This window comes from Capra hircus, chromosome 5, assembly GCF_001704415.2.
Source record: "Capra hircus breed San Clemente chromosome 5, ASM170441v1, whole genome shotgun sequence".
NCBI classification, from domain to species: Eukaryota; Metazoa; Chordata; class Mammalia; order Artiodactyla; family Bovidae; genus Capra; species Capra hircus.
Window position 1 is genome coordinate 72,599,497 of NC_030812.1, and position 26,881 is coordinate 72,626,377.

Genomic DNA, 26,881 nt, shown 5'->3' on the forward strand with positions numbered 1-26,881 from the left:
AGGAAATCCGACATACTTTGCCTCTCCTTATTTTGTTTAAATTTGATTTTTTAAAAATCAAAATTGCAAAAACTTGTTTTTGTGAAGCAGTGAAAAGAAGAAAACAAAAGGTAACTTGGAAGGTGATGGTATCCCAAGATACACCACTAGTAAAATGACTAAGGAAAATGCAAGTTACACTAATAAATGCAAATTATGCTATACTCTATTTGAAAAGCTGAGCTACACATATTTATTGAAGGCCAACTAATACATTTCTTCTTGACTTAAGACATGACCAGCACATACTGTCATACTCTAGCAAAAGAGGGAGAAACTCTTCTTTTTACTCTAGATAAAATCTCATGCAGAACTCTAAAATATACAATAGTGAATGACGTTCTTCAAAGTAAAGCCATGGGCCTCAAGACCCAGTCCATTCAGTTTTCTTTCCCCCCGAAAGATGGTCCTGTGGAACACAGTGTGCAAAACTACTCTTGTGCTATAGATTAAAATTATATCCTGTCTTACTCAGGCAACATGAATCTAGATTAACTTTGACAACCGAAGCAGAAGTTCTGTTTTTGTTAAACAAAATATTTACAGAAAAATTCCCACTTAATGAGAAACATTTATAAAACTCACTACATAACATGTAACCATCAAATATAAAATATTTTTATTTTTACACAAACACATACCCCGTGGCTATTACCTCTAGAGCATTCCTTTAAAAGGAGAACAAGAGGTCAGGAATTATTCCACTCATGTTCAGATAAGTAAGATCTTAAACAAGCCTAACATATTAAAAAGAACTTCAGCAGCTAAAAGAAGGTTATGAGCAGAAATCTCAAATGACATGCTCACACTATATAACATGGATTTTACTGAGACTAAGACTGTAATAATTAAAAAAACCAAAAAGGTAATTTATAAAAATAAACTCTGCCAGGTAAAAAAAATACTTCAATGTGCATGAAAAAAATTGAAGACTGAAATCAAGAAAGTCTTTGACGTTTGTGAAAAGTTCATGTATTTATACAAGAATAGATGACATAAGTGACATTTTTCTGAAGACGATTCGTAACCTCTTACCATTTGCATATGGTGTGACCATCTTCTTATTGGTCATTACACGTGCTGTAGCATTATTCACCTACAGGTACAAAGTAGAAAGGGGGGGCAGGGAGGAAGGAGACCACATTAGGGAACATGGAGGTGCTTATTCAATAACAAAGTACTCAGTTTACAATGCAAATTTCAGAGATAATTTATTTAAATAATACAGCAATATAAAATATTAATATAGTATTTTAATTAAAGTGTTCATTAAATGAGGCTAACAAGAGTAAAATACAGTTTCTTGGTCTTCAAATGGAAAACTAGGGCAACTTTACCACCCAGGACTCCAAAGAAAAAGTACATTTGCAAGTTCTTTGGAGACCTTTTAACAGAGAAGTCTCTGCACTGAGGAAAATATGGAAAAAATTGGAAAGAGCCCTGTTTGCATGTGAACTTTGAAGTTCATTAATAAAACAGAGGCTTGCTACATTGGTTCAGGAAACAGATTTACAGGAAGATAGGAGAAAAAAAATCTGTGGATCTGATCTGTTCTTATGTTTATCGTTGTTTACATGCTTGTATAAAATTTTACTGTTTGAAAAGAAAAGTATAGGAACTTAGATTCCTATGTTGATAGGCTTTAGGACTATTTTGAATTTTCTTGATTATGTGCCCTCCTCATTTAAGAAGAAAGTTTTCAGAAGGCTGTTAAATCAGGCACTTAAAAGAATTGAAAAAAAAAAAAAAGCTTTATGTTTCTTTTGTTTTATGGTACTCTCTACCCTCATTACAGAACTGCATAATTTAAGCATTCTCAGTAAGGTAAGTAGGCATTATGAAGATGGTGCTGATAAAGAAAAGATGAATGGGGCTTAGAAGCCACGATCCTGTAGTCAGTCCAGTGTCAGAATCAGCTCCAAAGTTCTTGCAAGGAGGGTAGAGCCTTACCATAGAACCTGGTTATATACTATGTTGTCAGGTACATAGAAACAGACCAGTTTTTAAAAGAATTATAAAACACAAAAATTATACAAAATGTTTTATTTCACTCTGTGGATTTATATTACGTTAAATTTGAATAGCAATAAATTTGCTACCAAAAACTCCACCAATTTTAGGTGGAGTTGGAACCAAAAATGTTTTGTGTTTTTTTAAGATTTGTATAGTGATCACCTTCCTATGTGAGGAAGAGCTTGAAACTTCATTTACTCTAGTTTGCCCATAAAATCATATCAACATTTCACATTTAAAAAGAAAGAATGGGATACAACAATGATGAGACTGAGAGCATGCAGTTAAGAAACACACACACACAAATAAAAGAAAGAAAAAAAAAACAATCAATTTTGGAAAGACGGGAGAAAGTGAAGAGCGAGGCTCTCACAGACAAGGATTAGAATGGGTCAAGAGCTTCTACTTAGCTGCTAGAGCAGAAAGCACCCAAGCACTTAAAGGAAAAATGGCCAGAACCAATCAGAAACCACCAGTCAGCAAAGAGACCAATAGCTGCACAGAACAGAGAAGGGGCGGGAAGGACTAGGGCGGAGGATGGGAAGAGAGTGGGTCAGGAGAACAAAAAGCAAGGGAAGAGAAGAGAGAAAGTCAGGAAGGCTGTCACGGGCAGGAGAGAGAGCTGTCAAGGGCAAAGAAGGGACAGTCATAGCTACAAACAGAGGTCTGGGAAAGAGGAAAAGGAGGAAAGGAAGTAGGGGCAGGAAGTGCATTAATAAAACCAGCCAAACTGGAGTTCAGTAACTCTGAGTAAGATGTGCAAGGGGAAAAAAATCACCATGACGTCAGTACTCAAACAGCTCAGACGGCTACAAAACAATATGTACATCCAGAGTCCAGGCGGCATTACTCAACAGCATTGAAAATAAAAGGGGGAAAGGAAAAGGAAGAGGAACAAGTCAAATCACATTTTGTAGTGTTAATGTGAGATGGCAGATGGACTTTTTCTTTCTTATTTGTTCGTAATTACATTTTTAAAAAGCTTCTTCTCTAGTGCTTTGGTTTCACTTACCGCCAACGGGCACCATCGCCAGCATTGTGTATAGTTACCATGGAAAGAGTGAGTCAAGTGAAGGGCCCTAAATGCTAAACCATTGGAAAGGGAGGGGGGAAAAAAAGCAAAATATGCAGACATCTTACTCAAAATGGTGGCTTTTATATTTCATACTTTTAAAAACTGGGAAAGGGGAAAGGAGCCAGTTAACCTTCACCGTGTGATGAAAAGGGCCAGTGAGCACCAGGTGGCCAACTCAGTCTCAGTTTTAGTACATGCTACAGGTAGCCACCCAACCCTCTGCTGGAGAATTTTATCCAGTAATTGCTGAAATTCTGGATATTAGATATATTTAAAAACCACATGAGTTTTGGATTCTTTCCTCCCCACCTCCCAACCTCTACTATCTTTTATTCCTTACTTATTACACGCAGGTGGAGGCAAACTGGACTCCCAAGAGAGAGAGGATACTGGCTGGCCCCTTGATTCATTACAGGACACATTTCTAAACTGGACAGTTTTTAGACGTTTTCAATGTTAGTTTTATTTTGGCCTGATTACAGGACTTCAGAGTCTCGCAAACCGAAGCAAAGGAAAAAAATCAACAGAGTAGAAGGATGAACATCTCAGAGGAAAAAAGTAAATGAAATCAAATACATATACATTCGCACACAGGTAAATTGAAAGGAAAACCCCCAAACAATCAAAAAATGGGGGGGGAGGAGGAAAGAAGTGTTACTTTTACAGCATTTTAGTGCAAGAAAGTGAAGGACACAGAGACACAGTACACACACCACAAACAAGACAGGGTTCCAAATGTGAAGTAAGTGAGGCAATACATAAAAAGAGAAATAAAAATATAAACCAGAAGTTGAATTATTGAAGACATGCACCTCGATTTTACGGCCCTCTACCACGGTGCCGTGTAATTTCTCCCTGGCCCTGTCTGCATCAGCACTATTCTCGAAAGTTACGAACCCGAATCCCTGCATGCAGCGGGAGAAGGGGGGAAAACATGCACATCGTTATATTGAAGTATTCATTTCTTGGTAAATAGAAAAAAAATATCACAGTATGAAACTGACATCAGCAACAACTCAGCAATACTCTCCCAAAGTCACATTGTTGGTCCATGCATATTTTGTAAAGGGAAATGAAATCCAATAAAAGGATAAAGAACTATAGTAGTAGTGATAATAGTAATAATGTGATTAACAACAACAATAATAATAATGAAATAAAACAAAAAGCATGTGAGGCCAGACCAAAACTGAGGTATAGAGTTACTCGGGTCAAACTAGTCAACCGAGAACCTGAACATTTAAAAATAATCCTATCTCTCTCATTTCATGCTGTTAATGTACATGTCCCTTTATCTAATACTAAAAAATAATCAAATCTATTACTCCTCAGCAACTTCTATATGAAGCTTGATATTTGGGTGCCAGCGTCATAAAATGAATTTGTTAGGTCTGACCATTTTAGCTTCACTTGGCCTACGTCTTACAGCACCATCAATTCCTCTGGGAACGGAACAATTTAAGACATAGTGTGGATGTTTGATTCGTGGGTACTGGGTGTGGGAGAAGCGAGCACTCATGTTCGTCTAAGCAATTGAAAAGACCATTAGGCAGTGGTCGATTATAACTTTTCTTCAATGTGAATTTTAAACAAACAGATTGACACAAGAGTAAGAATATGTTCAGCTGGAGTTCAGAAACTGCTTATCCAGATCTGCCTAAATTATATATCTGTTGAAGCCTACTCAATGTGTTCGTTTTTTTTCCATATGTAGAGAGAAAAGGAATTGTCAAAAGACAGTGGGAGTGAGATCTAGTTGGTGACATGAACTGCGTACTATTCAACAGGAAAGAATACCATAGAACAGCAACAGGATTAATTTATTTGTCCACCATAGACACTGGAAACAAACAAACCATGAGGCTTTCATTCGTCAGCAGAAAACGCAGGAGACCAGGGAGCTAACCCGCTTTACTCCTTTGTGTGCAAGTGTGTGCGCTGTCGCTTCAGTCGTCTCTGACTCTCTGCGATCCTATGGACTACAGCCGCCAGGCTCCTCGGTCCATGGGACTCTCCAGGCAAGAATACAGGAGTGGGATGCCCTTTCCTCTACTTCCTTTGTTCACGCTATATCTGAAAAGCCAGTCTGGGTCATCATCCTGCTACCAATTTCAACACCAGCAGGATTTACTATATACTGCAGGGCTATTTCAAAAAGCACTTCATCAGCTTCATTCTAGGCGCCTTGTCCTTGTCTCGCTACTCAGCAGCTATAACAATTTCTCAAGCTATTTTCCTCTGTAGAGCGGTAATTTCTTAGAGTTTTCGGAGACAGTCCTCATTTTTCAATAGCTTCACTGTCCCTCCAGCATTCTTTGAATATTCCATTGTAGGATAACCGGAACCCTTTATTTTTACGGAAGTTCTGCTTTGCTGCTTCATCCATGAGCACTCCTATATATATGACACATATTCTTAACTGAGATGGCCAGCAATATGCACTGTTCGATAAGATTTTATAAAAGCAATTTCATCATTCCGAAGGATCTGATGACTCAGCATCTAAATGATTATACGATTGGGTAGCAATCCGTGGAGGATTCCAGTGGATTACCTCCACCTTCAATCTGGATATCTAGAAAGTGAAATGCTAAGCTGAAAAGCATTTTTTTGTAAAAAATATGTAGCTTAGGATATAATACTATGGGTAATTTTAATGAAAAATGTTCCTTTAAAATGTATATGTGTTGAAAATATCAATGGGAACTCATTTTCAGAAACAAATTTTGATATCAAGATGTTATAGCCACTTTGACAACTCAAGTTGTACAAGGGCAAGCTACTAATTAATTATTCCATCTGTCACACTAGCATCTAAGGCAGGAAGCCAGTTCTCCAATCCTGGAGAGCCCTCCAATAGGAAAGTCAAATCTTTTAAAAAAGGTTGCAGGTTGTAATGAGGTTTTGTATCACATTTTAGAAGTACTATAAGCTGTATTTCAACTGTTTGTCACAGCCTCATACATTTGATACCTTCAGTTAAATTAGTGAACTATAAATTATCTGATGTCCAACTAGCACCTAAGTTTTTAATTCTAGCATTGACTATCTGTATCTATATACCCATATACATACATACATACTTGTCTTTTAAATACACCCATGGGTAGAAAGGATTAACCTGTTGGTCTCCTTTTGAAGTAAAGACATGGAGTCAACCTGAGGTTAAGGACTCAAGCATCAACAAGGCCCAGAGCAACAGCAAGGTCTTCTTCCTTCTGTGTAGCTTTTTTTCTACAGCTAATGGTGAGAAAATTAGAAACTACACTTCGAAATCTAAGTTCTGAATTCCATTAACTAAATTACATTGGTCCCACAGTTTTTAAAATTTCTGCTTTCAAGTCTAATTGTTAAATGTGTTCTATGATCCTCCTTTCTGTAATGTGTTGACGGGCCATCTGTGACACAGTGGCTGCATGGTATCATAAGCACTGGCAGCTCATGGTCAGCAAATGACAAAGTTTAACATTGAAGCCTACACGTGTAAGATTTTTTTCAATATGATTTTAGTATTCTGGAACAAAATTTCACTTTTAAATGCTTTTAAAATATTTTATAAGGAAAAGTACTTATAAACTAAAAGAAACTCTAATTAAGGTACCAAAGACTTAAAAATGAAGCCATCTTTACGGCATATTTACTAACCTAAGAGGAGGAAGAAGGCCTTGTAGATAATTTTGGGATTTCTTGATAAGAAACACAGAGCTAAGAGGATTTCTTTCTTTCCTTCGAAGGTAAACAGACCTTGTGTCAGGCAGAGAAACAGCCCCCCCAGCTGTCCATGGCCTAATCCCCTGTGAATGTGTTCCCTTACAGGGCAGAAGGGGTTTTGCAGATGTGATTAAATTAATGACCCTGAGATAGGGAGATGATCATGGATTATCCAGGTGAACCCGATGTAATCCAAGGGTGCTTACAAGTGAAAGAGGAAAAGAGGAGAGTCAGAATCGAAAGGCTGGGCTGGCCATTGCTGACTTTAAAGGTGCAAGGGAGGCTTACAGGCCAAGGAATGTGGGCTGCCTCCAGAAGCTGACCAAGGCAGGCAGTGGAGCATCCATCGCTTAGCGCCACCTGAAGGAAAACAGCCGCTGACACCTTGATTTTAGCCTAGTGAGACCCTCTTTGGACTTCCAATCTCCGGAACTGCAAGATAATAAATCTGTGTGGTATTAAGCCACACAGTGTGGCTTAATGTGTTTGTGATAATTTGTTCAGAAGCACCAGGAAATTAGGATACACTTCTCAGGATTAAGGTCTGTGATAAGGAAGGGGAGAAGCATCACCAGCATTTTTGGAGTATTGTTCTTAAGTACTTTTATCTTGAGTGGAAATTTCAAACAGGTGATTTTCCATCAACTCAGCTTCCTTCCTACCTGCTTATCTGTCGCATTTACAATTTGGTTTTATGAATATTAACTCAAAGTTTGAAAAAAATTTAAAGTACTGCTCCTTTAATAAAATTTACCCATTTTTGAAAATGTGCCAGGAATTGAGCTAAGGATATTCACAGACTTATAATAAAGTTACTAACAGTAAAACTCGCTTCCACAAAATTATGCTTAATGTTTCTTTATTCTTAGAAATCTAATTCATATTAAGCCTGGTCATTTGGATCTCTTGTTTTGAAAAAAAAAATTCATACAATCATGTCTAAACCCAATGGTTTTCTTAGAAGAGCTTCAAAATGATCATACATTTATCAAATAGGAAAATGTAGTAACTCTCCGAATAATCACAAACTCTTAACAGGAATAACTATTTAAGGTATGTAAGAAGATAAAGAACAGATAAACAAAAAGTAAAGTTTTATTTTTAATTAAAAAAATTATGTTCACACATTTGCTTGTACCAGAACTATCTGATAGAAATGTAACATAAGCCACATATATAATTTCAAATTTTCTTCTAGCTACAGTAAAGTAAAAATATGTGAAATGAATTTCAATAATGTATTTTATTTAAGCCAGTATATATGACATAATTGTAACATGGCATCATTATAAAACCGCTATTAGTGAGATGTTTAAGATTCTTTTTTTGATGTAAGTCTTTGAAATTGGCATTTATTTTATACTTAAAGCACATCCTCAATTTAGACTTGCCACATGTCAAATGGTCAGTATGGCCACTGCACTGGACAATACTCTTAACAAGGTTCTCGGCTTCCAAAGTTCTTCTATGTTAATAATTTAAACTTATCAGTGGTAATTCATGATTTACCAGCTATCTTAGCTGTCTTTTGGAAATTAAGAGATGCTGTATTTATCAGGTGTATGGTGTGGTTAAAACTTCGACAAAGTGTGACAAAAATGTTACTATCTGCCTTGATATCCATTTGTCATCAAGGGCACACAGGAGCCGAATAACTGTTACCTTTTTAGTCTGGCCTCAGACTGCAATAAATAACAAGCAATAGGATGAGCATTGTAAAAATATCTTAAAATTTGTATAATCTTTGAATTTTTCCATCTCAGAAGAATGAGAAAGAAAATTTACCATGTAACTTTTAAGGGAGAAATCAAAAGCAGATGGTTCTCCTGGGTATGGCCAGAACACAGAAATTAAAAAATAAATAAAAGAAAAATAAAACTAAAACCCATAAAATGGTAACAAAAGAAAATAAACTAAGACTTTTGGAATTACATGCACTGTTAATTCAGTTTTAAATATAATGAAAACATTTCATTTCAGCATTACCCATCAAATTTTACCAAAAATCACAAACGCCTACTTAGTGCAATTTCAAAAACAGTCTTTCGACCATATTTAGAAATAAATAATTTCCCTTTGCATAAAATCAAGAGCCAGGGAAATAGGAGAGAAATTACAGCACACTTCTTATGTCTGAGGAATGGGAATAAACATTTTATCTTCCCAAACTCCAGTCTAAACTATAGCTTAACCCAAACCCAGATTCCTATCATTCCAGAAAGCCACCTGAGAGAAGTAATGAGAACACATTAACTAAAAATCCACTAGAAATCTCAATAATTGTTGCTGTGCTCTATTTTGCAGTCCTTTAGTGGACTTAATAATTGACACTGTCTGAGGAAGTGCAGAGCTTCTACACAGTCAGTATTTGTAAGACATGTCCCTTCAAAAGTGACAACTGTACTTCAAAGTGTGTTGACAAAACTCTATGGGAAATCTAAATGTTAGAATCTGTGTATTTCTTTTAAAATAAGCTTGATAATTATCACAAATGAATTGCTATAGGGCTGGATGATGGTGAACAGGATTGTGGAAGGTCTGAATTTTAACAATGGAAGAGACTTTTGAAAAACTAGTCAGTCATTGAAAGTGTCTAGCAGACAGTACAAGGTCAAGAGTATTGGTTGTTGAATTAGGTGACCTTTAAGAGTTCTGTTTAAGATTCTATGTGAGATTTCTATATTTTAAATGGCTAACCACCTAGAACCTACTGTATAGCAAAGGAAACTCTGCTCAATGTTATGTGGCAGCCTGAATGGGAGATGAGTTTGGGGGAGAATCGATACATGTATATGTATGGCTGAGTCCCTTCACTGTTCACCTGAAATCATCACAACACTGTTAACTGGCTGTACTCCAATACAAGAATAAATTATTTTTCTTCCAATAAAAAGAAGAAAAAAAAGATTCTACGTTAAGAAAAATGACTGGAAGGACATACATGAGAATATTGTGAATAATCTCATTAACGAACTATGTATGTCCCCCTTCTCATTAAACATCATGTTTTCCTTTTATAATGATTTTTTAAAGGGTGCTTTTTAAAAATTGTTACTTAAAGGATCTATGAGGAGAGTGAAAATATAATTTACTGTTCAAACTAAGACACTTTGAGGGAGAAATAGGACATTAACAATTATACTAAAACAACAGGTATAAACTAGAACAACTAGGTATAAACTAGGATATATGGCTGCTCTTGCCATACATTATCTTCTTATTGTTTGTACTAATACTTTGTCATGACTGGTGAAATCTGGAGGATCAATAAAGCTATTCATATCTGTATAATCATTTTCTAGATTCTGAGTACATTAGTTAATTTTTTTGGTAGGGGTACCATTTTTCATCATATATCTTAATTGAACATTTTCAAAAGGATAGTCTATTCTTTATTTCAGTTAATCATAGAAAACTAAATACAGGTGACTGTACAAAGGAGTAGGGGGTAAAAGGAAGATTTAAAAAATCACGTGAAATAATTTAAATAAATATGTATGTATATGCATGTTATGAAATAAATTCATTTCATAATAGCCAAATTCAGAATATGCAGGTCAAAGGAGAAAAAAGGAAAGTAGTCAACAACAAAGAAGCAACTCCTTTCTGGAACACAGAAATCCTACTGCCCAGGCAAGCTAAAAAGGTAGGCTACTGGTAGGCAGGGAAGAAACGGGCATGGCAGCAAAAGTGTTCATTTTGTTTTTAAAGGGGTATATTCACAAACCTGGGTCCAATATTCTCATAAAAAATAAGACATGGCAATAAAGAGATGCTTTTTGTCTTGCAGCCCACTTGGTTAAATATTGTTTTACATGTAAGTATTACTTATGTCTAAAAACTTGTCAGTTTTTCCATTATTGCTTCAGAAAAAGTTCAATAAAGCTAACTTCTGTATAGAAAAGCACTCTTTAAAAAGACTGAACAATTCTTAGCTAAAAATGTAAGTTTCCTTTTCTCTGGTTCCTTCCAAGACATGTGGTAATTTTATAGTCAAGTCCAGACACAAAAGAAATGAGAAACTAAACTTAATTTACAAAAACCAAAGTACTCATTACTTTATCTTAGGTGGATCCCGGAAGAGGCATCTAGGTTTTGACTCCAAAATAAATCTCTATTAATAAGCCTATTCCATAAAAGAATTCTGAGTAACAGTTAAGAAGGGCAAAGGATGAAGACAGGTTTTGTATCCGTTCTGGAAGGCAGGTGCAAGGCAATTCTGAATTTTGTTCTTTAACACATTTTCCAATCAGTACGTAGTCTATCTCCCCTGCAGTAGCCCAAAGAAAAAGGGGCAGTGAGGACACAGCATAAGCTGAGAGAAGGAGCATATACTTTTAGATTCCCCAAAGAGAAAGGAAGGCTTGTGTCATTTTAAATGAAAACTACAGGGGAGAAGCAATTGAATTGGATAAATTAAAAAATTTTTGGTAGTAGGCAAATCCTTGAAGTCAGTGAAAGAAGCCTTAGAAAGATCAATTTCCTTTGCTTCACAAGAATTCAAATTATTTTCTTGGTAAGGAGCAAGTCCTCAATGCCTGACAGAATTTTATTGGGCTTCTGGCTGTTAGAGTCTAGCAAAGAGTATTTTAAGTGCATACACTTAAAACCAAAAATATTTAAACTACTGGTTTAGATAAACAATGTGGTCAATAATCTTCACCTATTTATTTCACATTCACGTGCTTCTCATCTCTAAACCATCGTCATTTTTCCACCTTGTATCTAAAAAGTTCACAAAAAATACAGCGATCTATACAACAAAAGCATAGAAATCCACTGTGAGCAATTACAAGTATAGACAGTTTTACTGGTTACAGTTTGAACAGATTTCTCTTCAAAAATACTTACCAAGTTAAGTGCTGGAGAAAGTTCTGTATAGGCATATTAATCTTTAATCTTTTTTTGTTTTAACTGAAAACTAAAAGCTTAAGAGTATAATTACCTCTTTAATAATTAACAAATAAATTCTTATAGTCAGAATTAAACACTTATAGTGTTGATGCATTCTCTAAAGGAAGGGAATAATAATCATACATTTGTATTAGCACAGATGGGGGCAGAAAAGTATTAATATATACAACTCAGTAGGTATGTTATCAGTTCCCAGAGAATGGTGAACTTGGAGTAAGAAACTGAAGAGAGGCAAATATTATCTCGTTTATTCACTTCAGCTTTTCTCAAATGACATTCTTAGAGATTAAATCATAGCGAAGGGCTATGTTCGAAGTTTAGCAGAGATGACCACAGGAAAATTAATTAAAACAATTGGTCTAACCTAAAAGTGCAAGTAGAATGAAATCTAACAAGGTAAATATTTATAAGCCCGGCCCACATCTGACTGTGTCTGTGGTGTATATTCCATCTGCTGAAAAGGAAGAAAACTCTCAAATAGAACTTTATGAAATTCAGTTCATCAAATATTTTTTCACAACACCACTTTACCATTCCCTCATTTCTAAAAGCGGTGCTGCTTATTTTAGGGAATAAAATTCTAAATCATACAGATTGGGAATTTAAAATAGCAAACTACTAGGTAAATTATTATGCCCATTCTCACATGAAAAGCTCCCAACTCATTTGTAACTGAACTAACGTGACTCTCAGCCTCAAGTCTTAGTCTTGAAGCTTGCATCTGGGTATAACTTAAAGGAGGAAATCCACAGTGAATACCTGAATCTCTTCTCCCTGTGTTTAAGCTTTGTCAAAATTTCCTGAACAGAGAGAGCAAGTCAACTGGATAACTGAAATATTAAATTTCTTCTAAGTATGTAAATTTGAAGTTCTATTTTTCAAAGCTGAATTGTTCCAGTAGAATTCTGACTAGAATTCTCACAGAATTTAACTTTTTTCCTGTCATCTCTCTCTCTCATCCTTTATTATTTTTACTTTCCTGGCTGTGTCCACAGCATGTGGGATCTTAGTTCTCTGACCAGGGATGGAACCCAGGCACCCTGCAGTAGAAGCGTGGAGTTTTAACCATTGAACCATCTGGGAAGTCCCTCTCTTGTCCTTTAAAATAAGAAGCTTAGGCCAAATTTAAATCTGAGAAAGAAATGGTGTCTCTGGCAGACTTTCTTCCTTACAGCCACACTCTCCCCTCAAACTTCTCACTTTTATTCCATCACTCTCCAATGTAAGATTTAGGAAAAAGTATGGACGCTTGGTGGTTTCTGTATAGAGGTAATCTAATCAAGTTAGATTGCTGGGATACTTTTTGCAGGCTTAAAACAACTTAAGTTTTCTGACTACTTACTATTTTAAATAAAACTAAAAGAAACCAAGCACACAATACTGAAATGGAGCTTACCTTAGAGCCACGTTCATTAAAGATTATTTCTACATCTAGGATTTTGCCAAACTGCTGCAGAGACAAAAATAAAAGCATTTACTTATGGTCAGCTTTTTTCCCCATATACTTTACTTTCTTCTGAAAAAAGAGGAGTTTTTTATTTTTTCCTTTATTTATTGGACCAATACCAGTTGATATTTCCTCATCATTGAGCTGATAGTTCCATCTTTTAAAATTCACTCACACATGCATCACCCACCTAAATACAGTGGAAGCTATTTTCAGAAGATATTCACAGTGTCACCCCATTATATGCTTCTTCACATGGACAAACTGGAGGTTTTCCTATCTGCAACTCTAAGTTTTGAAATGCTTGTTTTAAGAAGTAAATCCTAAGTAGAAAGATAAACTAGCAAAGGCTGTTTTTCTTCCCTTTCTTTTTTAAAAAATTAATAAAAGTGACCATGTTCACTGACGACAAAAAAAAAAAAAACAACCCAGAAAATATAGATTAAAAAAAAGGAAAAGGGGGCACAGAAAATCAAGATCATCTTTAATCCCATCATCTTAACATTAAAAACATGTTTTAAAATGTTTGTATTTTGGCTGTGCTGGGTCTTCACTGCTGCCTGGGCTTTTCTTCTGTTGCGGAGAGTGGGGGCCATTCTCTAGTTGCAGTGGGGGGGCTCAGCAGTTGCGGCTCCTGGGCTCTAGAGCAAAGGTTCAACAACCGTGGCACTTAGTTGTCCTGTGGCATGTGGGATCTTCCAGGATCAGGGATCGAACCTGGGTCTCTTGCATTGGCAGGCGGACTCTTTATCACTGAGCTACCAGTGAAACCCCATCTTAACATTTTGGTATCATCTTCCCAGCCTTTCCTTAGGCATGTGTGCATTTGTATAAAACTATAGACATCTGACATACTATACATATTGCTTTTATTACTTTCCTTAAACTTAGTATACTTATATTTATAAATCTAAGTAACTTTCCAAATCAATAAATATTTATTTGTATTATTTCTGTTTCCAAGCATACCAAACATTCATGGACATTATGAATGATTTTATTCATTTGCTACTTTATATGTGGCATGTGGGATATCAGTTCCCCAACCAGGGACCGAACCTGTGCCCTCTGCCGTGGAAGCACAAGTCTTAAACACTAGACTATCAGGGAAGTCTCTCATCAAGAACATCTGAAATAATAACTGTATCTTGTAATTAGTTAAGTATTTCAACATTAAGAAAATCAAACAAAGCTAAAAGCACAAAACCTAAATAACTATTGCTACATAGCCAAATAGCTGAGGAGGGGCATACACACACACAGTAATTATTTTGAGGAGAGGTATATATATAAGGTGACCAAACTATCTGTCTTAATCGATAACTGAATAAACTGAATTGAGGGATGGGAAGGGAATTATACATTTTAAGAAATCACTGACAACTGGTGTAGGCAGATCTTCAGTAGACAATATTTTTCTGCCTCAAGAGAAAACACACTTCTGACAGAAGAGGATATACCCATTTTCACAGACCTCCAGAGATTACGGTTCCATACCATCTCTGATAATGCAGTAGAGAACCTAATAACTCATACTCCTGGGAAGTTTCTTCTTAAATGTAACCTAAATTCTTTATGTTGCCCCTTATATTTTCTGTTGCTCTTCTTTCTATAGAGCTGGAAAACAGCTGGCTACCATTTTCTGTCAAAAAGCTGTTTCAGGGCTTCCAGAATATCATTAAATCTCAACCATGGCCTTGTATTTGGTATAGAAAACACTTCCAGGAAGTTGTCTGTAAGTGACAGAACTCTGCTCCAGGGTCTTGTCACCTTGAGGTGGCCACAACCAAGATGTAGACAAGGGTACCTGCTTTTCTGACAAAGAACTCGACTGCCGCACAAACATTCAGGGAAAAAGACCCCAATCATTTCTTATTCCTAGTTCAAGTTAAGAGTTTGATCAAATTAAGACAGGCAACAACATATTAGCCCAGAAAAAAATTAAGGTTCTCAGCAGCCATTCACTTTTGAGTGATTTTGGGAGGAAGTAAAGCTGGAAGAATGTGTCAGGTAACAAACTAACCCTGTATACATGATTTGAGATCACAGATATTATTTCATTTAATTCACTGCCCTTGAAAGGCAGGAATTACTATCTGGTCCTGATTTTAGCACCTGAAGTCTCACGTCCCAAGAAATCCCTCAGTCCCAGGCAAACTCAGTTCTACGGTCACCTTACGTATGTGAGAACTTGCAAGGCTAATGTCCAGAACAGGCCGGGTGATGGGAATGTTTCTAAAGGGTGATGAAAATACTGACTGAGCTTACAATCCTCAGTGGATTTGTAGTTTTACCCTAAACTAGCAATACTAATGACAAATTATACATTGGCAGATTGTATTTTCATTGAAAAGCCAATAAAAGGACTTCAGAGACTTACCCCAAACATCTGCCGGAGGTCAGGGTCCCGGAAGCGGAAAGGAATATTAGAAACATGCAGTCGTTTAGGGGTAGATTTACTTTCTGAATTTTCACTACTTTGTGTCTGTGACTGCTGGCCGTCTGTCTGTGCGCCTCCTTCTGTCTGCTAAGCAAAGAAATAAACAACATTAAGGAAAAAATAAATACAATTATTTCACAGGAATTACATAAAATAAGGTCCTTTCCCATCCCGATCATTTTCAGTGTGTCTTTAAGCCAAAATTACAACTGTCCCTTCAAAGAGAAAAAAAAAAAGAAAAACCACAAAGATGTTATCTATCTTGAAAATGCTATCAGTTCAGTTCAGTTCAGTCGCTCAGTAGTGTCTGACTCTTTGCGATCCCATGAATTGCAGCACGACAGGCCTCCCTGTCCATCACCAACTCTCGGAGTTCACGCAGACTCACATCCATCGGGTTGGTGATGCCATCCAGCCATCTCATCCTCTGTCATCCCCTTCTCCTGCCCTCAATCCCTCCCAGCATCAGAGTCCTTTCCAATGAGTCAACTCATCGCATGAGGTGTCTAACGTACTGGAGTTTCAGCTTCAGCATCATTTCCTCCAAAGAAATCCCAGGGCTGATCTCCTTCAGAATGGACTGGTTGGATCTCCTTGCAGTCCAAGGGACTCTCAAGAGTCTTCTCCAGCACCACAGTTCAAAAGCATCAATTCTTTGGCACTTAGCTTTCTTCACAGTCCAACTCTCACATCCATACATGACCACTGGAAAAACCACAGCCTTGACTAGACGGACCTTTGCTGGCAAAGTAATGTCTCTGCTTTTGAATATGCTATCTCGGTTGGTCATAACTTTTCTTCCAAGGAGTAAGCATCTTTTAATTTCATGGCTGCAATCACCATCTGCAGTGATTTTGGAGCCCCCCAAAATAAAATCTGACACTGTTTCCACTGTTTCCCCATCTATTTCCCATGAAGTGATGGGACCAGATGCCATGATGTTCATTTTCTGAATGTTGAGCTTTAAGCCAACTTTTTCACTCTCCTGTTTCACGTTCTTCAAGAGGCTTTTTAGTTAGTCTACAAAAAAATTTAGGTTCTTGCAAATTTATAGTATGTTAGTAAAATGGGAGATAGAAGAAAAATGAAATGACTTGAAATATCACATGAAAATATATTAGGAAAACAAGATATAAGAGGAGTACATTATTCCTAGACTCTGCATCACAGACTCAATGGACATGAGTTTGAGTAAACTCTGGGAGATGGTGAAGGACAGGGAAGCCTGGCATGCTGCAACCCATGGGGTCGAAAAGAGTCAGACACGACTGAATGACTGAACAACACTTTGAAAATAAAGAGTTTGTTATGAAGATTCTAGCATTTCTGGTTCATCATTTCAGGATATAAGGGAATATTTTTATATTTCATTCCCTCTAGTAGTTTCAGAGTTTATGGCTACTAGGTTACCAACATACTCTAATATCATTTATTAAGAAGAGATACCTAGTGACCAAGGGCATTCTGCTTGAAAACTGAAGAAGCTTCTTAATATGAAACCAATCTGTACTTCCCAATTTATGCACTCACTGCTATTTTAGTAGAGGGAACATTCCTTCTGTAGCTCAGAGCAAAGGTGAATTTATAGTCTGTCGGGAAAGGCTTGAAGGGACCCTGATGAATCTACTACACACAAATATATGCTAGGTTTGTATATATCAGCAGTGAAAGAATAAGGAGGAGTGTGGGTATGCATTTTTGTTTAATTTTTTATTGGTTAATCAATGATTAACAATGTTGTGTTAGTTTCAGTTGTACAGCAAAGTGATTCAGTTATACACATACATTTATCTATTCTCCAAATTCTTTTCCCATTTAGGTTGTAACATAATATTGAGTTGAGTTCCCTGTGCTATACAGTAGGTCCTTGTTGGTAATCCATTTTACATACAACAGTGTGTACATGTCAATCCTAAACTCGTTATGGGTGTGCATTTTTAATCTTGAATCTCCTTGGCAATGTCTTCAGTTCAGTTCAGTCGCTCAGTCGTGTACAACTCTTTGTGACCCCATGAATCGCAGCACGCAAGGCCTCCTTGTTCATCACCAACTCCCGGAGTTCACCCAAACTCATGTCCATCGAGTAGGTGATGCCATCCGGACATCTCATTCTCTGTCGTCCCCTTCTCCTCCTGCCCCCAATACCTCCCAGCATGAGAGTCTTTTCCAGTGTATCAACTCTTCACATGAGGTGGCAAAAGTACTGGAGTTTCAGCTTCAGCATCAGTCCTTCCAATGAACACTCAGGCCTGATCACCTTTAGGATGGACTGGCTGGATCTCCTTGAAGTCCAAGAGACTCTCAAGAGTCTTCTCCAACACCACAGTTCAAAAGCATCAATTCTTTGGTGTTCTTCACAGTCCAATTCTCACATCCATACATGACCACTGGAAAAACCATAGCCTTGACTAGATGGACCTTTGTTGGCAAAGTAACGTCTCTGCTTTTTAATATGCTGTCTAGGCTGGTCATAACTTTTCTTCCAAGAGTAAGCGTCTTTTAATTTCATGGCTGCAATCGGCATCTGCAGTGATTTTGGAGCCCAGAAAAATGAAGTCTGACACTGTTTTCACTATTTCCCCATCTATTTGCCATGAAGTGATGGGACCAGATGCCATGATCTTCGTTTTCTGAATGTTGAGCTTTAAGCCAACTTTTTCACTCTCCTCTTTCACTTTCATCAAGAGGCTTTTTAGTTCCTCTTCACTTTCTGCCATAAGGGTGGTATCATCGGCATATCTGAGGTTATTGATAGTTCTCCCAGCAATCTTGATTCCAGCTTATAAGCATGTGTTAATTTAATTCCTTTTCAATAAATCCTCAAAAAAACGCTATGTTGAGAAATACTTTTGACAAATATTTAACTGGTGTGATTTACTTCAAGCATTCAAATAATATTTACTCTGAAGTATTAATCTGACAATTCAAGAACCTTATGTTTTTAACTATTCCCTATGAAGTGCACGCCAAACTGGATAGCTTGCTAAGATAATTTAATCAACATATTTTTTAAAACAGGAGAGGAACCTGCTGTTCTTATTATCTCAATTGAAAGAGCACTGAGAAAACTCCAGCAGATTCTGGGTGACACGGAATGGATTCCCCTCCTCTACTTTAACCTAGTGTTCAGCTAAAAGAAACTAACCAGAGATACTGCTGGCTCAGAGATGTTTGCAACCATCTTGAAATGAAGTCTGAGACTTTATAAAGGATAATCAGGAATGTACTCCAAATGAACACCAGCTTTTCAAGTGTCAATCTAAGGGATGGCAGCTTTTATCTCTTATTCAGGCTTTGCAGATGGCTTCACTGTGCCATGATTCACGTTACAAAAATAGCAGAAAAGGGAAGAGCTGTATACAAAGCCATGTTCTGCGAAAGTGCAAGGTTTTTAGTCCTCAATCTGGGCACAGTGCAGACTAAACAAAACACATTCCACTCAAAGATGAAACTCACTCAGTTACTAAAACAGCATCACGGATGCCAAAGCAACTAGCACAAGCATCAATTACAACTGATGCTCATTTGGGCATCTGCCAACTTGCCTCTCACATCTCACAGCTGGATCACATAAAACTCTTTCTTCAACCAGTTTCTAGGACCACCAGATCTGAACTGCAGGTGAATTACTCTGAGAAAAGCAAAAAAAAAAAAAAAAAAAAAAAAAAAAGCTGATAAAACTTCAAAGCACAGTTCTATAATTTAATGCAGTCCATGTAGTCTGTAAAAGAGTATGTACGGTGGTAGGATAAATGAAAACTAATCATTACTTCCAAGTATGTTGCCTGAGGTCCTTATTTGTGGTTCTTGACAATTCTTTTTTTTTTTTTTTTAACAGTCCTGAAGATACAACTTATGAAGAAGCCAGATTGGTTAATTTTCCAGCCTTGTGGTAAGTACCTAACATTATTCAAAGGTATGAAATCTTTAATTCTCAGAAAACGTGGCAAGTAGAAAAAGTAAACCCATTATTTCCAAAATTCTTAAGCCATCTGATTTTAAATACATTTACAAATGGAAGTTTAACATATCTAGCTACAAATACATAAACCATAAGCCTACAGCTGCATGAGTTTTCACAAAGAAAATACACTCCTGCAACAGCATCACTACAAAGCTAGTGGAGGTGATGGAACTCCAGTTGAGCTATTTCATAAAATATGATTCTGTGAAAGTGCTGCACTCAATATGCCAGCACATTTGGAAAACTCAGCAGTGGCCACAGGACTAGAAAAGGTCAGTTTTCATTCCAATCCCCCAAAATGCTCAAACTACTGCACAATTGCACTCATCTTACACGCTAGTAAAGTAATGCTTAAAATTCTCCAAGCCAGGCTTCGGCAATATGTGAATCATGAAATTCCAGATGTTCAAGCAGATTTTAGAAAAGGCAGAGGAACCAGAGATCAAACTGCCAACATCCGCTGGATCATGGAAAAAGCAAGAGAGTTCCAGAAAAACATCATTTCTGCTTTATTGGCTATGATAAAGCCTTTGACTGCGTGGATCACAAGAAACTGTGGAAAATTCTGAAAGAGATGGGAATACCAGACGACCTGACCTGCCTCTTGAGAAACCTGTATGCAGGTCGGGAAGCAACAGTTAGAACTGGACATGGAACAACAGACTGGTTCCAAATAGGAAAAGGAGTACATCAAGGCTGTATATTGTTACCCTGCTTATTTAATTTATATGCAGAGTACATCATGAGAAACGCTGGGCTGGATGAAGCACAAGCTGGAATCCAGATTTCCGGGAGAAATATCAATAACCTCAGGTTTGCAGATGACACCACCCTTATGGCAGAAAGCAAAGAGGAACTAAAGAGCCTCTTGATGAAAGTGAAAGAGGAGAGTGAAAAAGTTGGCTTAAAGCTTAACATTCAGAAAATGAAGATCATGGAATCTAGTCCCATCACTTCATGGCAAATAGATGGGGAAACAGTGGTAACAGTGGCTGACTTTATTTTTTTGGGCTCCAAAATCACTGCAGATGGTGATTGCAGCCATGAAATTAAAAGACGCTCACTTCTTGGAAGGAAAGTTATGACCAACGTAGACAGCATATTCAAAAGCAGAGACATTTCTTTGTCAACAAAGGTCTGTCTAGTCAAGCCTAGTTTTTCCAGTGGTCATGTTTGGATGTGAGAGTTGGACTGTAAAGAAAGTTGAAAGTGAAGTCGCTCAGTCGTGTCCGACTCTTTGCGACCCCATGGACTACCCCTACCAGGCTCCTCAGTCCATGGGATTTTCCAGGCAAGAATTGTGGAGTGGGTTGCCATTTCCTTCTCCAGGGAATCTTCCCAATCCAGGGATGGAACCCAGGTCTCCTGCATTGTGGGCAGACGCTTTACCGTCTGAGCTACTAGAGAAGCCCCAAAGAAAGTTCAGTGCTGAGGAATTGATGTTTTTGAATTGTGGTGTTGGAGAAGACTCTTGAGAGTCCCTTGGACTGCAAGGAGATTCAACCAGTCCATCCTAAAGGAGATTAGTCCTGCGTGTTCATTGGAAGGACTGATGCTGAAGCTGAAACTCCAATACTTTGGCCACCTGATGCAAAGAGCTGACTCATTTGAGAAGACCCTGATGCTGGGAAAGATTGAGAGTAGGAGGAGAAGGGGATAACAGAGGATGAGATAGTTGGATGGCATCACCGACTCAATGGACATGAGTTTGGGTAAACTCCAGGAGCTGGTGATGGACAGGGAGGCCTGGTGTGCTGCAGTCCATGGGGTTGCAAAGAGTCAGACATGACTGAGCTACTGAATTGAACCATCAGATTAGGTCAAGCCACAGAACTCCAAAAGCACCCACGGGCCCTACTCTAGTCCCCACTCCCCTGCCAAAGTATCACCAGTATTCTGACTTCTAACTCCACAAATTAGTTCTGTTGTTTTTGAACTTACAAAAGAAAAAAAAAAAAGAAGGAATGACACTGTCCTTTTTTGTGTCTGGCTTCTTTTACACATTGTAATACATATACTGTTGTAAATTTTATAAACATACAGAATTTTTATCTGAGTGGCTTCCAGTTTTTAGCTATTATGGATAATGTTCCTATAAATATTCTTGTTACAGGTCTTTGCGTGCATAGGAGCACGCATTTCTGTTGGATGAAGACATCTAAGATTGGATTTGTTGGGTCAAGGATATATCTTAATTCAGCCTTCAAAGTTATTGTCAGTTTTGCAAAGTGGCTGCATTAACCTATACTCCATCAATGGTGTATGCAACTTCTAGCTGTTCTTAGTAACTTTTCTCATTTTAACTATTCGGGTGGGAGGTAGTGGCATCCTACTGTGGCTTTCACTTGCTTTCTTCTCTTTTAGCCTCAGACCTTTTCTTCTCTCCACTTCTATATTTTTGAATTTTGTTGAAAAATGAGAATTCCCTGTAAAACAATAGCTATTAAAAAAAAAAAAACAGCAAAGAGATACTTTTTGGCTCAGATGTTAGCAACCACCTTGAGGAGTCTGAGGAATAGAAAGATGGCCTAAGTAATGGAGCAAGGACTTGAATACAGCAGCCTGGCTCCAGAGTGTCTGTTCTTAACCACTACTTCATAGTGTACTTCACACGTATTACTTCCTTCTAATCTCACAGCAATCGACCAGGCAGGTACTGCTGCTGTTGCTGTTTAGTTGCTGAGTTGTGTCTGACTCTTGCGGGACCCCATGGGCTGTGGCCCACAAGTCTCCTCTGTCCATGGGATTTCCCAGACAAGAATACTGGAGTGGGCAGCCAATTCCTTCTCCAGGGGATCCTCCCAACCCAGGGGCCGATCTACACTGGCAGGCGCATTCTTCACCACCGAGCCACCTAGGACGCCCATCAAGTACTATCACTGTCCTCCAATTGACAGAGGCATGAACAGGAATGGCGAAGTTAAATTTATTGCCCAAGGTCACAGATCGAGTGGCAGTACAGGAAGTCAAAACTAGGAGCCCAATTTCATATGCTAAACCACCCCTTTTTAGCACTGCACCCACGCTCACCTTTTTTCTCATTAGATTGGAAAACATGCTCCACTTTCTCAGGAACCCCACCTGAAGGAGCAAGGTTTCTCCTGGAGTGGAGGCAGGCATGAGGTTATGGGCCAGGGAAAGCTATTCAAGAGGTGATGTGACTTGAGGGAACAGGAGCAGGTCAGACCATGAAAGGAAAGAGAGAAACAAGCAAAGGCACACTGACATTTATGAAAGAAAAAAGTCAGAGAACTGCTAAACTGATACTCAGAGGGGCTGAAAAGCTTTCTGTACATAGTGGAAATAGGAAAGTGAAATAGACACTGAATATAGTTAAATGAGACATTTCCCACTTGTCATTCTCAACTTTAAGTTTACTTCACTATAGATTACTAATTGTTGAAATACACAAATCAGAGCAAAGGCAAAGAAAAGTTTAAACCGTTCTGAGAAAAATCTCAGTCAATGCAGTGCTGTTTTGCTTTATTTTCTATTGTTAGCTGCTGAGCAACTTTACTAACTATATAAATAATCTTCCGAGGTTCTGTTTCTCCCTTCTGTTTTCTGATCTAATTGATTCATGGGGCAGAGGATGCAATGGAAAAGGCTGGAGTCCATGGACTGTTTACAGTGAGGCCCGAGAGTGGTCCTTGATGGATGTCACCATGTGACTAAAAGCCTATATATCCACTCTCCAGACATCCTGGCCTCCTCCCCAGCAAGGGCCACTCTACTTGAGGGCAAGCCAAGGGCACGTGATGCTGAAGAGCAAACCTAAAAAAGTTTTAAATAAACTTTAAAAATTCTTATAACTAGAAAATGGATTTACCTTTCTGACTCGCCTATGAAACAATGGAAATATATTTTAACTATTTATACATTGTGAACAAATGTTCTATTATGGACTGAGAAAGAACCCTGGGGAATACAAGATGAAGTAGTACTTTCTAAGTCTGCTTTTGAACTGTGGTGTTGGAAAAGACTCTTGAGAGTTCCTTGGACTGCAAGGAGATCCAACCAGTCCATCCTAAAGGAGATCAGTCCTGGGTGATGCGAAGAGCTGACTCATGTGAAAAGACCCTGATGCTGGGGAAGATTGAGGGCAGGAGGAAAAGAGGACTACAGAGAATGAGATAGTTGGTTGGATGGCATCACCGACTCAATGGACATGAGTTTGGGTTAACTCTGGGAGTTGGTGATGGACAGGGAGGCCTGGCGTGCTACAGTTCACGGTGTTGCAGAGTCAGACACGACTGAGCAACTGAACTGAACTGATCACATACTACATAATCTGTGATACTAAGGAATCTCTTGATTAATTCAGGAATAATATTTTGATTTATGGACTATTTTCTTCAATTTTTATAATGTCTTCATTTCTTATTTCCACCTCTGTGAGGATGAAGGGGAAGAAAAAGAAAAGAGGACATTCAATTTAGCAAAGTTTCTTGAGAATCTGATTCATGTCCTAACCATCCCAGTTTAATGACAGTTTGGGTACAGAATTCTAGGTAGGGGGAAAAAAATCCTTTGGAATTTTTAAAATAAGTTAAAACTTCTGTAATTAATTAGCTTGTTTTTGGCTATGCTAGGTCTTCGTTGCTGTGCATGGGGCTTCTCTGACTGTGGTGTATGGCTTCTCACTGCGGTGCCTTCTCTTGCGGAGCATGAGCTCCAGGGTGTGTGGGCTTCAGTAGTTGTGGTGCTCAGGCTTAGCGGCCCTGAGGCATGTGGAATCTCCAGACTAGGGATTGAACCTGTGTTCCCTGCAATGGCAGGCAGATTCTTAACCCCTGAAACACCAGGGAAGTCCATCCTTCAGAACTGTGAAGGTAACTCTCAACTGCAGCTGAGCTTCCAGTGCTGATGTTGAGAGATCTGGACACTGACTCTGTCTCCCTGTCTGTGACTTTTCCCACTCTTCCTCTCTGGTTTGTATACTAACCAAATATATCCAGTGCTCTTAAAATTTCACAGTGATGTGCCTTAATGTGGGTTAATTTCAGCCTATTTTTCTGAGGTCTCTTTTAAGGTGGAAATTAAGATCTCTCAGTCCTGGACCTTTTTTTGTATTACTTTGCTGATGATTCCCACTCTATGTCATTTTGTCTCTCTTTCTGAAACCTGTATTATTAGACACTGGATCTTCTGAACTGATCCTCTAATTTTCTTATTTCTTGTATTTTCCATCTCTCTGTCTTTGGCTCTGTTTTCTGGGATATAGGTCCTTAATCCCTCATCTGAAAACTTTGAGTCCATATGTATATCAGAATTCAGAATTTTTAGAAAGGCAATAATGATTTAAACCCATATATAACATTATCAAAGAGACGTGAGGCAGTGGTATTTCTGTAGCAAAATGTAAGCATATTCATATAAATGCGATAAAGACTGTACATAAAGTTGTGTGCTTTACTGTAATCTTTTTTTGATTTTTAGGACTTTACAGATTTTGGAATTGTGGATAAGAGACCAGAGACTTCTATATCTTCTATCTCATCTTTCAATGCTCCAATAAAGTTGCTTTATTTTGTTACCATGCTTTTAATTTCAAGGGCATGTTTCTCTTCTCTGAATCTCCCATTCCCCAACTTCCTTTTTAAAATTATATTTATTTATTGGGTCTTTGTTGCAGTGTGCAGGCTCTAGAGTGTGTGGACCCCCTAGCTGGGATGCACAGACTTAGCTGCAGTATGTAGGATCTAGTTTCCTGACTGGGGGTTGAACCAGGGCCCCCTGCATTGGGAATCTTAACCACTGGGCTGCCAGGGAAGTCCCCCACCCCTTTAAAACTAGCATTTCATTCTTGTTTAGATAATGCATATCTTCCCTTATTTCTCTGAGGAAATCAAATATTGTTTTTGATGGTTTTTGAGGAGAAAGGGGATTCTCTTTCTTCCAAATTTCTCTTTTTTGTTTTTATTCGCTGTCTTCCATGGTGAGGTTTTTCCCATGTATCTAGTAATCTTTGGCTGTCTTATTTATAATTAAGAGCTGAAGGGAGAAAGGTAGCTAATAAACTAATTAGAAGTTCTGAGCGGGTGGGATGGAGGGGCTTGATGACTTTGTGTTCATTCTAGGTTCAGTTAGGTAAGCAATTTTTTGAGAAACCCCTTGATTTGTACATCTTTAGGTATTTCCTCTTGAGTTAGGTTTTCCAGAGAAGAGTTTTTCAAATCTTCTAACTAGAGTCATGTTTCTGAAACTCAAATTTTTGTAGTATAAACTGAATCACTTGTCAACTTTCCCTCACTACTGGCCTAGTGATAAATTCATTTTGGGCTTGTTCAGTTAGTTGCTAATTGCCCATGTGCTTTCTAGCTTCAAAAATTATTAATTCTCTTGTTCTTATTTTTTATATTTCTGAAAACACACAGACACAAACACCATTTACGGCAGTTTTGGAAGACGCATTAGATGGATGTATTCAAAAGTAACCTGAAATTAATAAGTGTTTTAAATAAAATCTTGTAATACGATATGTACATATTTTATTGAAGGCAGCAAAATAGGGCAACACAGCCTATATTTGCTTTGAGCTGACTCCTGTACAATACTTTGGGAAACATGGATTGCTTTAGAAAATAATCTTAGTATCTCAAGAAGGAAGAGCCTTATTACAGCCCTTCTCCACTGAAAGGTTGAGGGAGAATGAAGGCCTCAGAGACAAGACACTGTTATCAGTTAATAGCAAATCTATAAACACAAGATTTTTTCCTTTCTTTGTTCTTTAGATCAAAGAACTAAGAACTACTTCAGATATAAGCTGAGGATGATTAAAACATTTTGGGATGGCACTTCCCTGGTGGTTCAGTGGTTAAGATTTTGCCTTCTAATGAACGGGATGCAAATTTGATCTGGAGAAGGCAATGGCACCCCATCCAGTACTCTTGCCTGGAAAATCCCATGGACGGAGAAGCCTGGTAGGCTGCAGTCCATGGGGTCGCTAGGAGTCGGACATGACTGAGCGACTTCACTTTCACTTTTCACTCTCATGCATTGGAGAAGGACATGGCAACCCACTCCAGTGTTCTTGCCTGGAGAATCCCAGGGACGGGGGAGCCTGGTGGGCTGCCGTCTCTGGGGTCGCACATAGTCGGACACGACTGAAGCGACTTAGCAGCAGCAGCAGCAGGGGAGCTAAGATCCCTCAAGCCTCCTGGCCAAAATCAAAACATAAAACAGAAACAATATTGTAACGAATTCAACAAAGACTTTAAAAAGGTTAACATAAAAAAAAAAATCTTTAAAAACAAAATACTGTGGGATAAGGAGACA

The 26,881-nt window shown here is 38.0% G+C and overlaps 1 protein-coding gene across 23 annotated transcripts in view; it reads right to left on the reverse strand.

Moving 5' to 3' along the window:
• The window catches only part of RBFOX2 (RNA binding protein, fox-1 homolog 2), a 293,314-nt gene that overhangs the window by 25,044 nt on the left and 241,389 nt on the right, over positions 1 to 26,881 (reverse strand). For 15 of the 23 annotated variants that reach the window (XM_018048244.1, XM_018048239.1, XM_018048246.1 and 12 more), the window contains 4 exons: positions 15,580 to 15,726; positions 13,149 to 13,202; positions 3,940 to 4,032; positions 1,075 to 1,135 (listed from right to left, as the gene is read on the reverse strand). In XM_018048244.1, coding sequence (XP_017903733.1) covers positions 1,075 to 1,135; positions 3,940 to 4,032; positions 13,149 to 13,202; positions 15,580 to 15,726 — 355 coding nt within the window. The remainder of the gene's footprint in view (positions 1 to 1,074; positions 1,136 to 3,939; positions 4,033 to 13,148; positions 13,203 to 15,579; positions 15,727 to 26,881) is intronic. The other 8 variants (XM_018048240.1, XM_018048243.1, XM_018048255.1 and 5 more) reach the window with 2 other exon arrangements.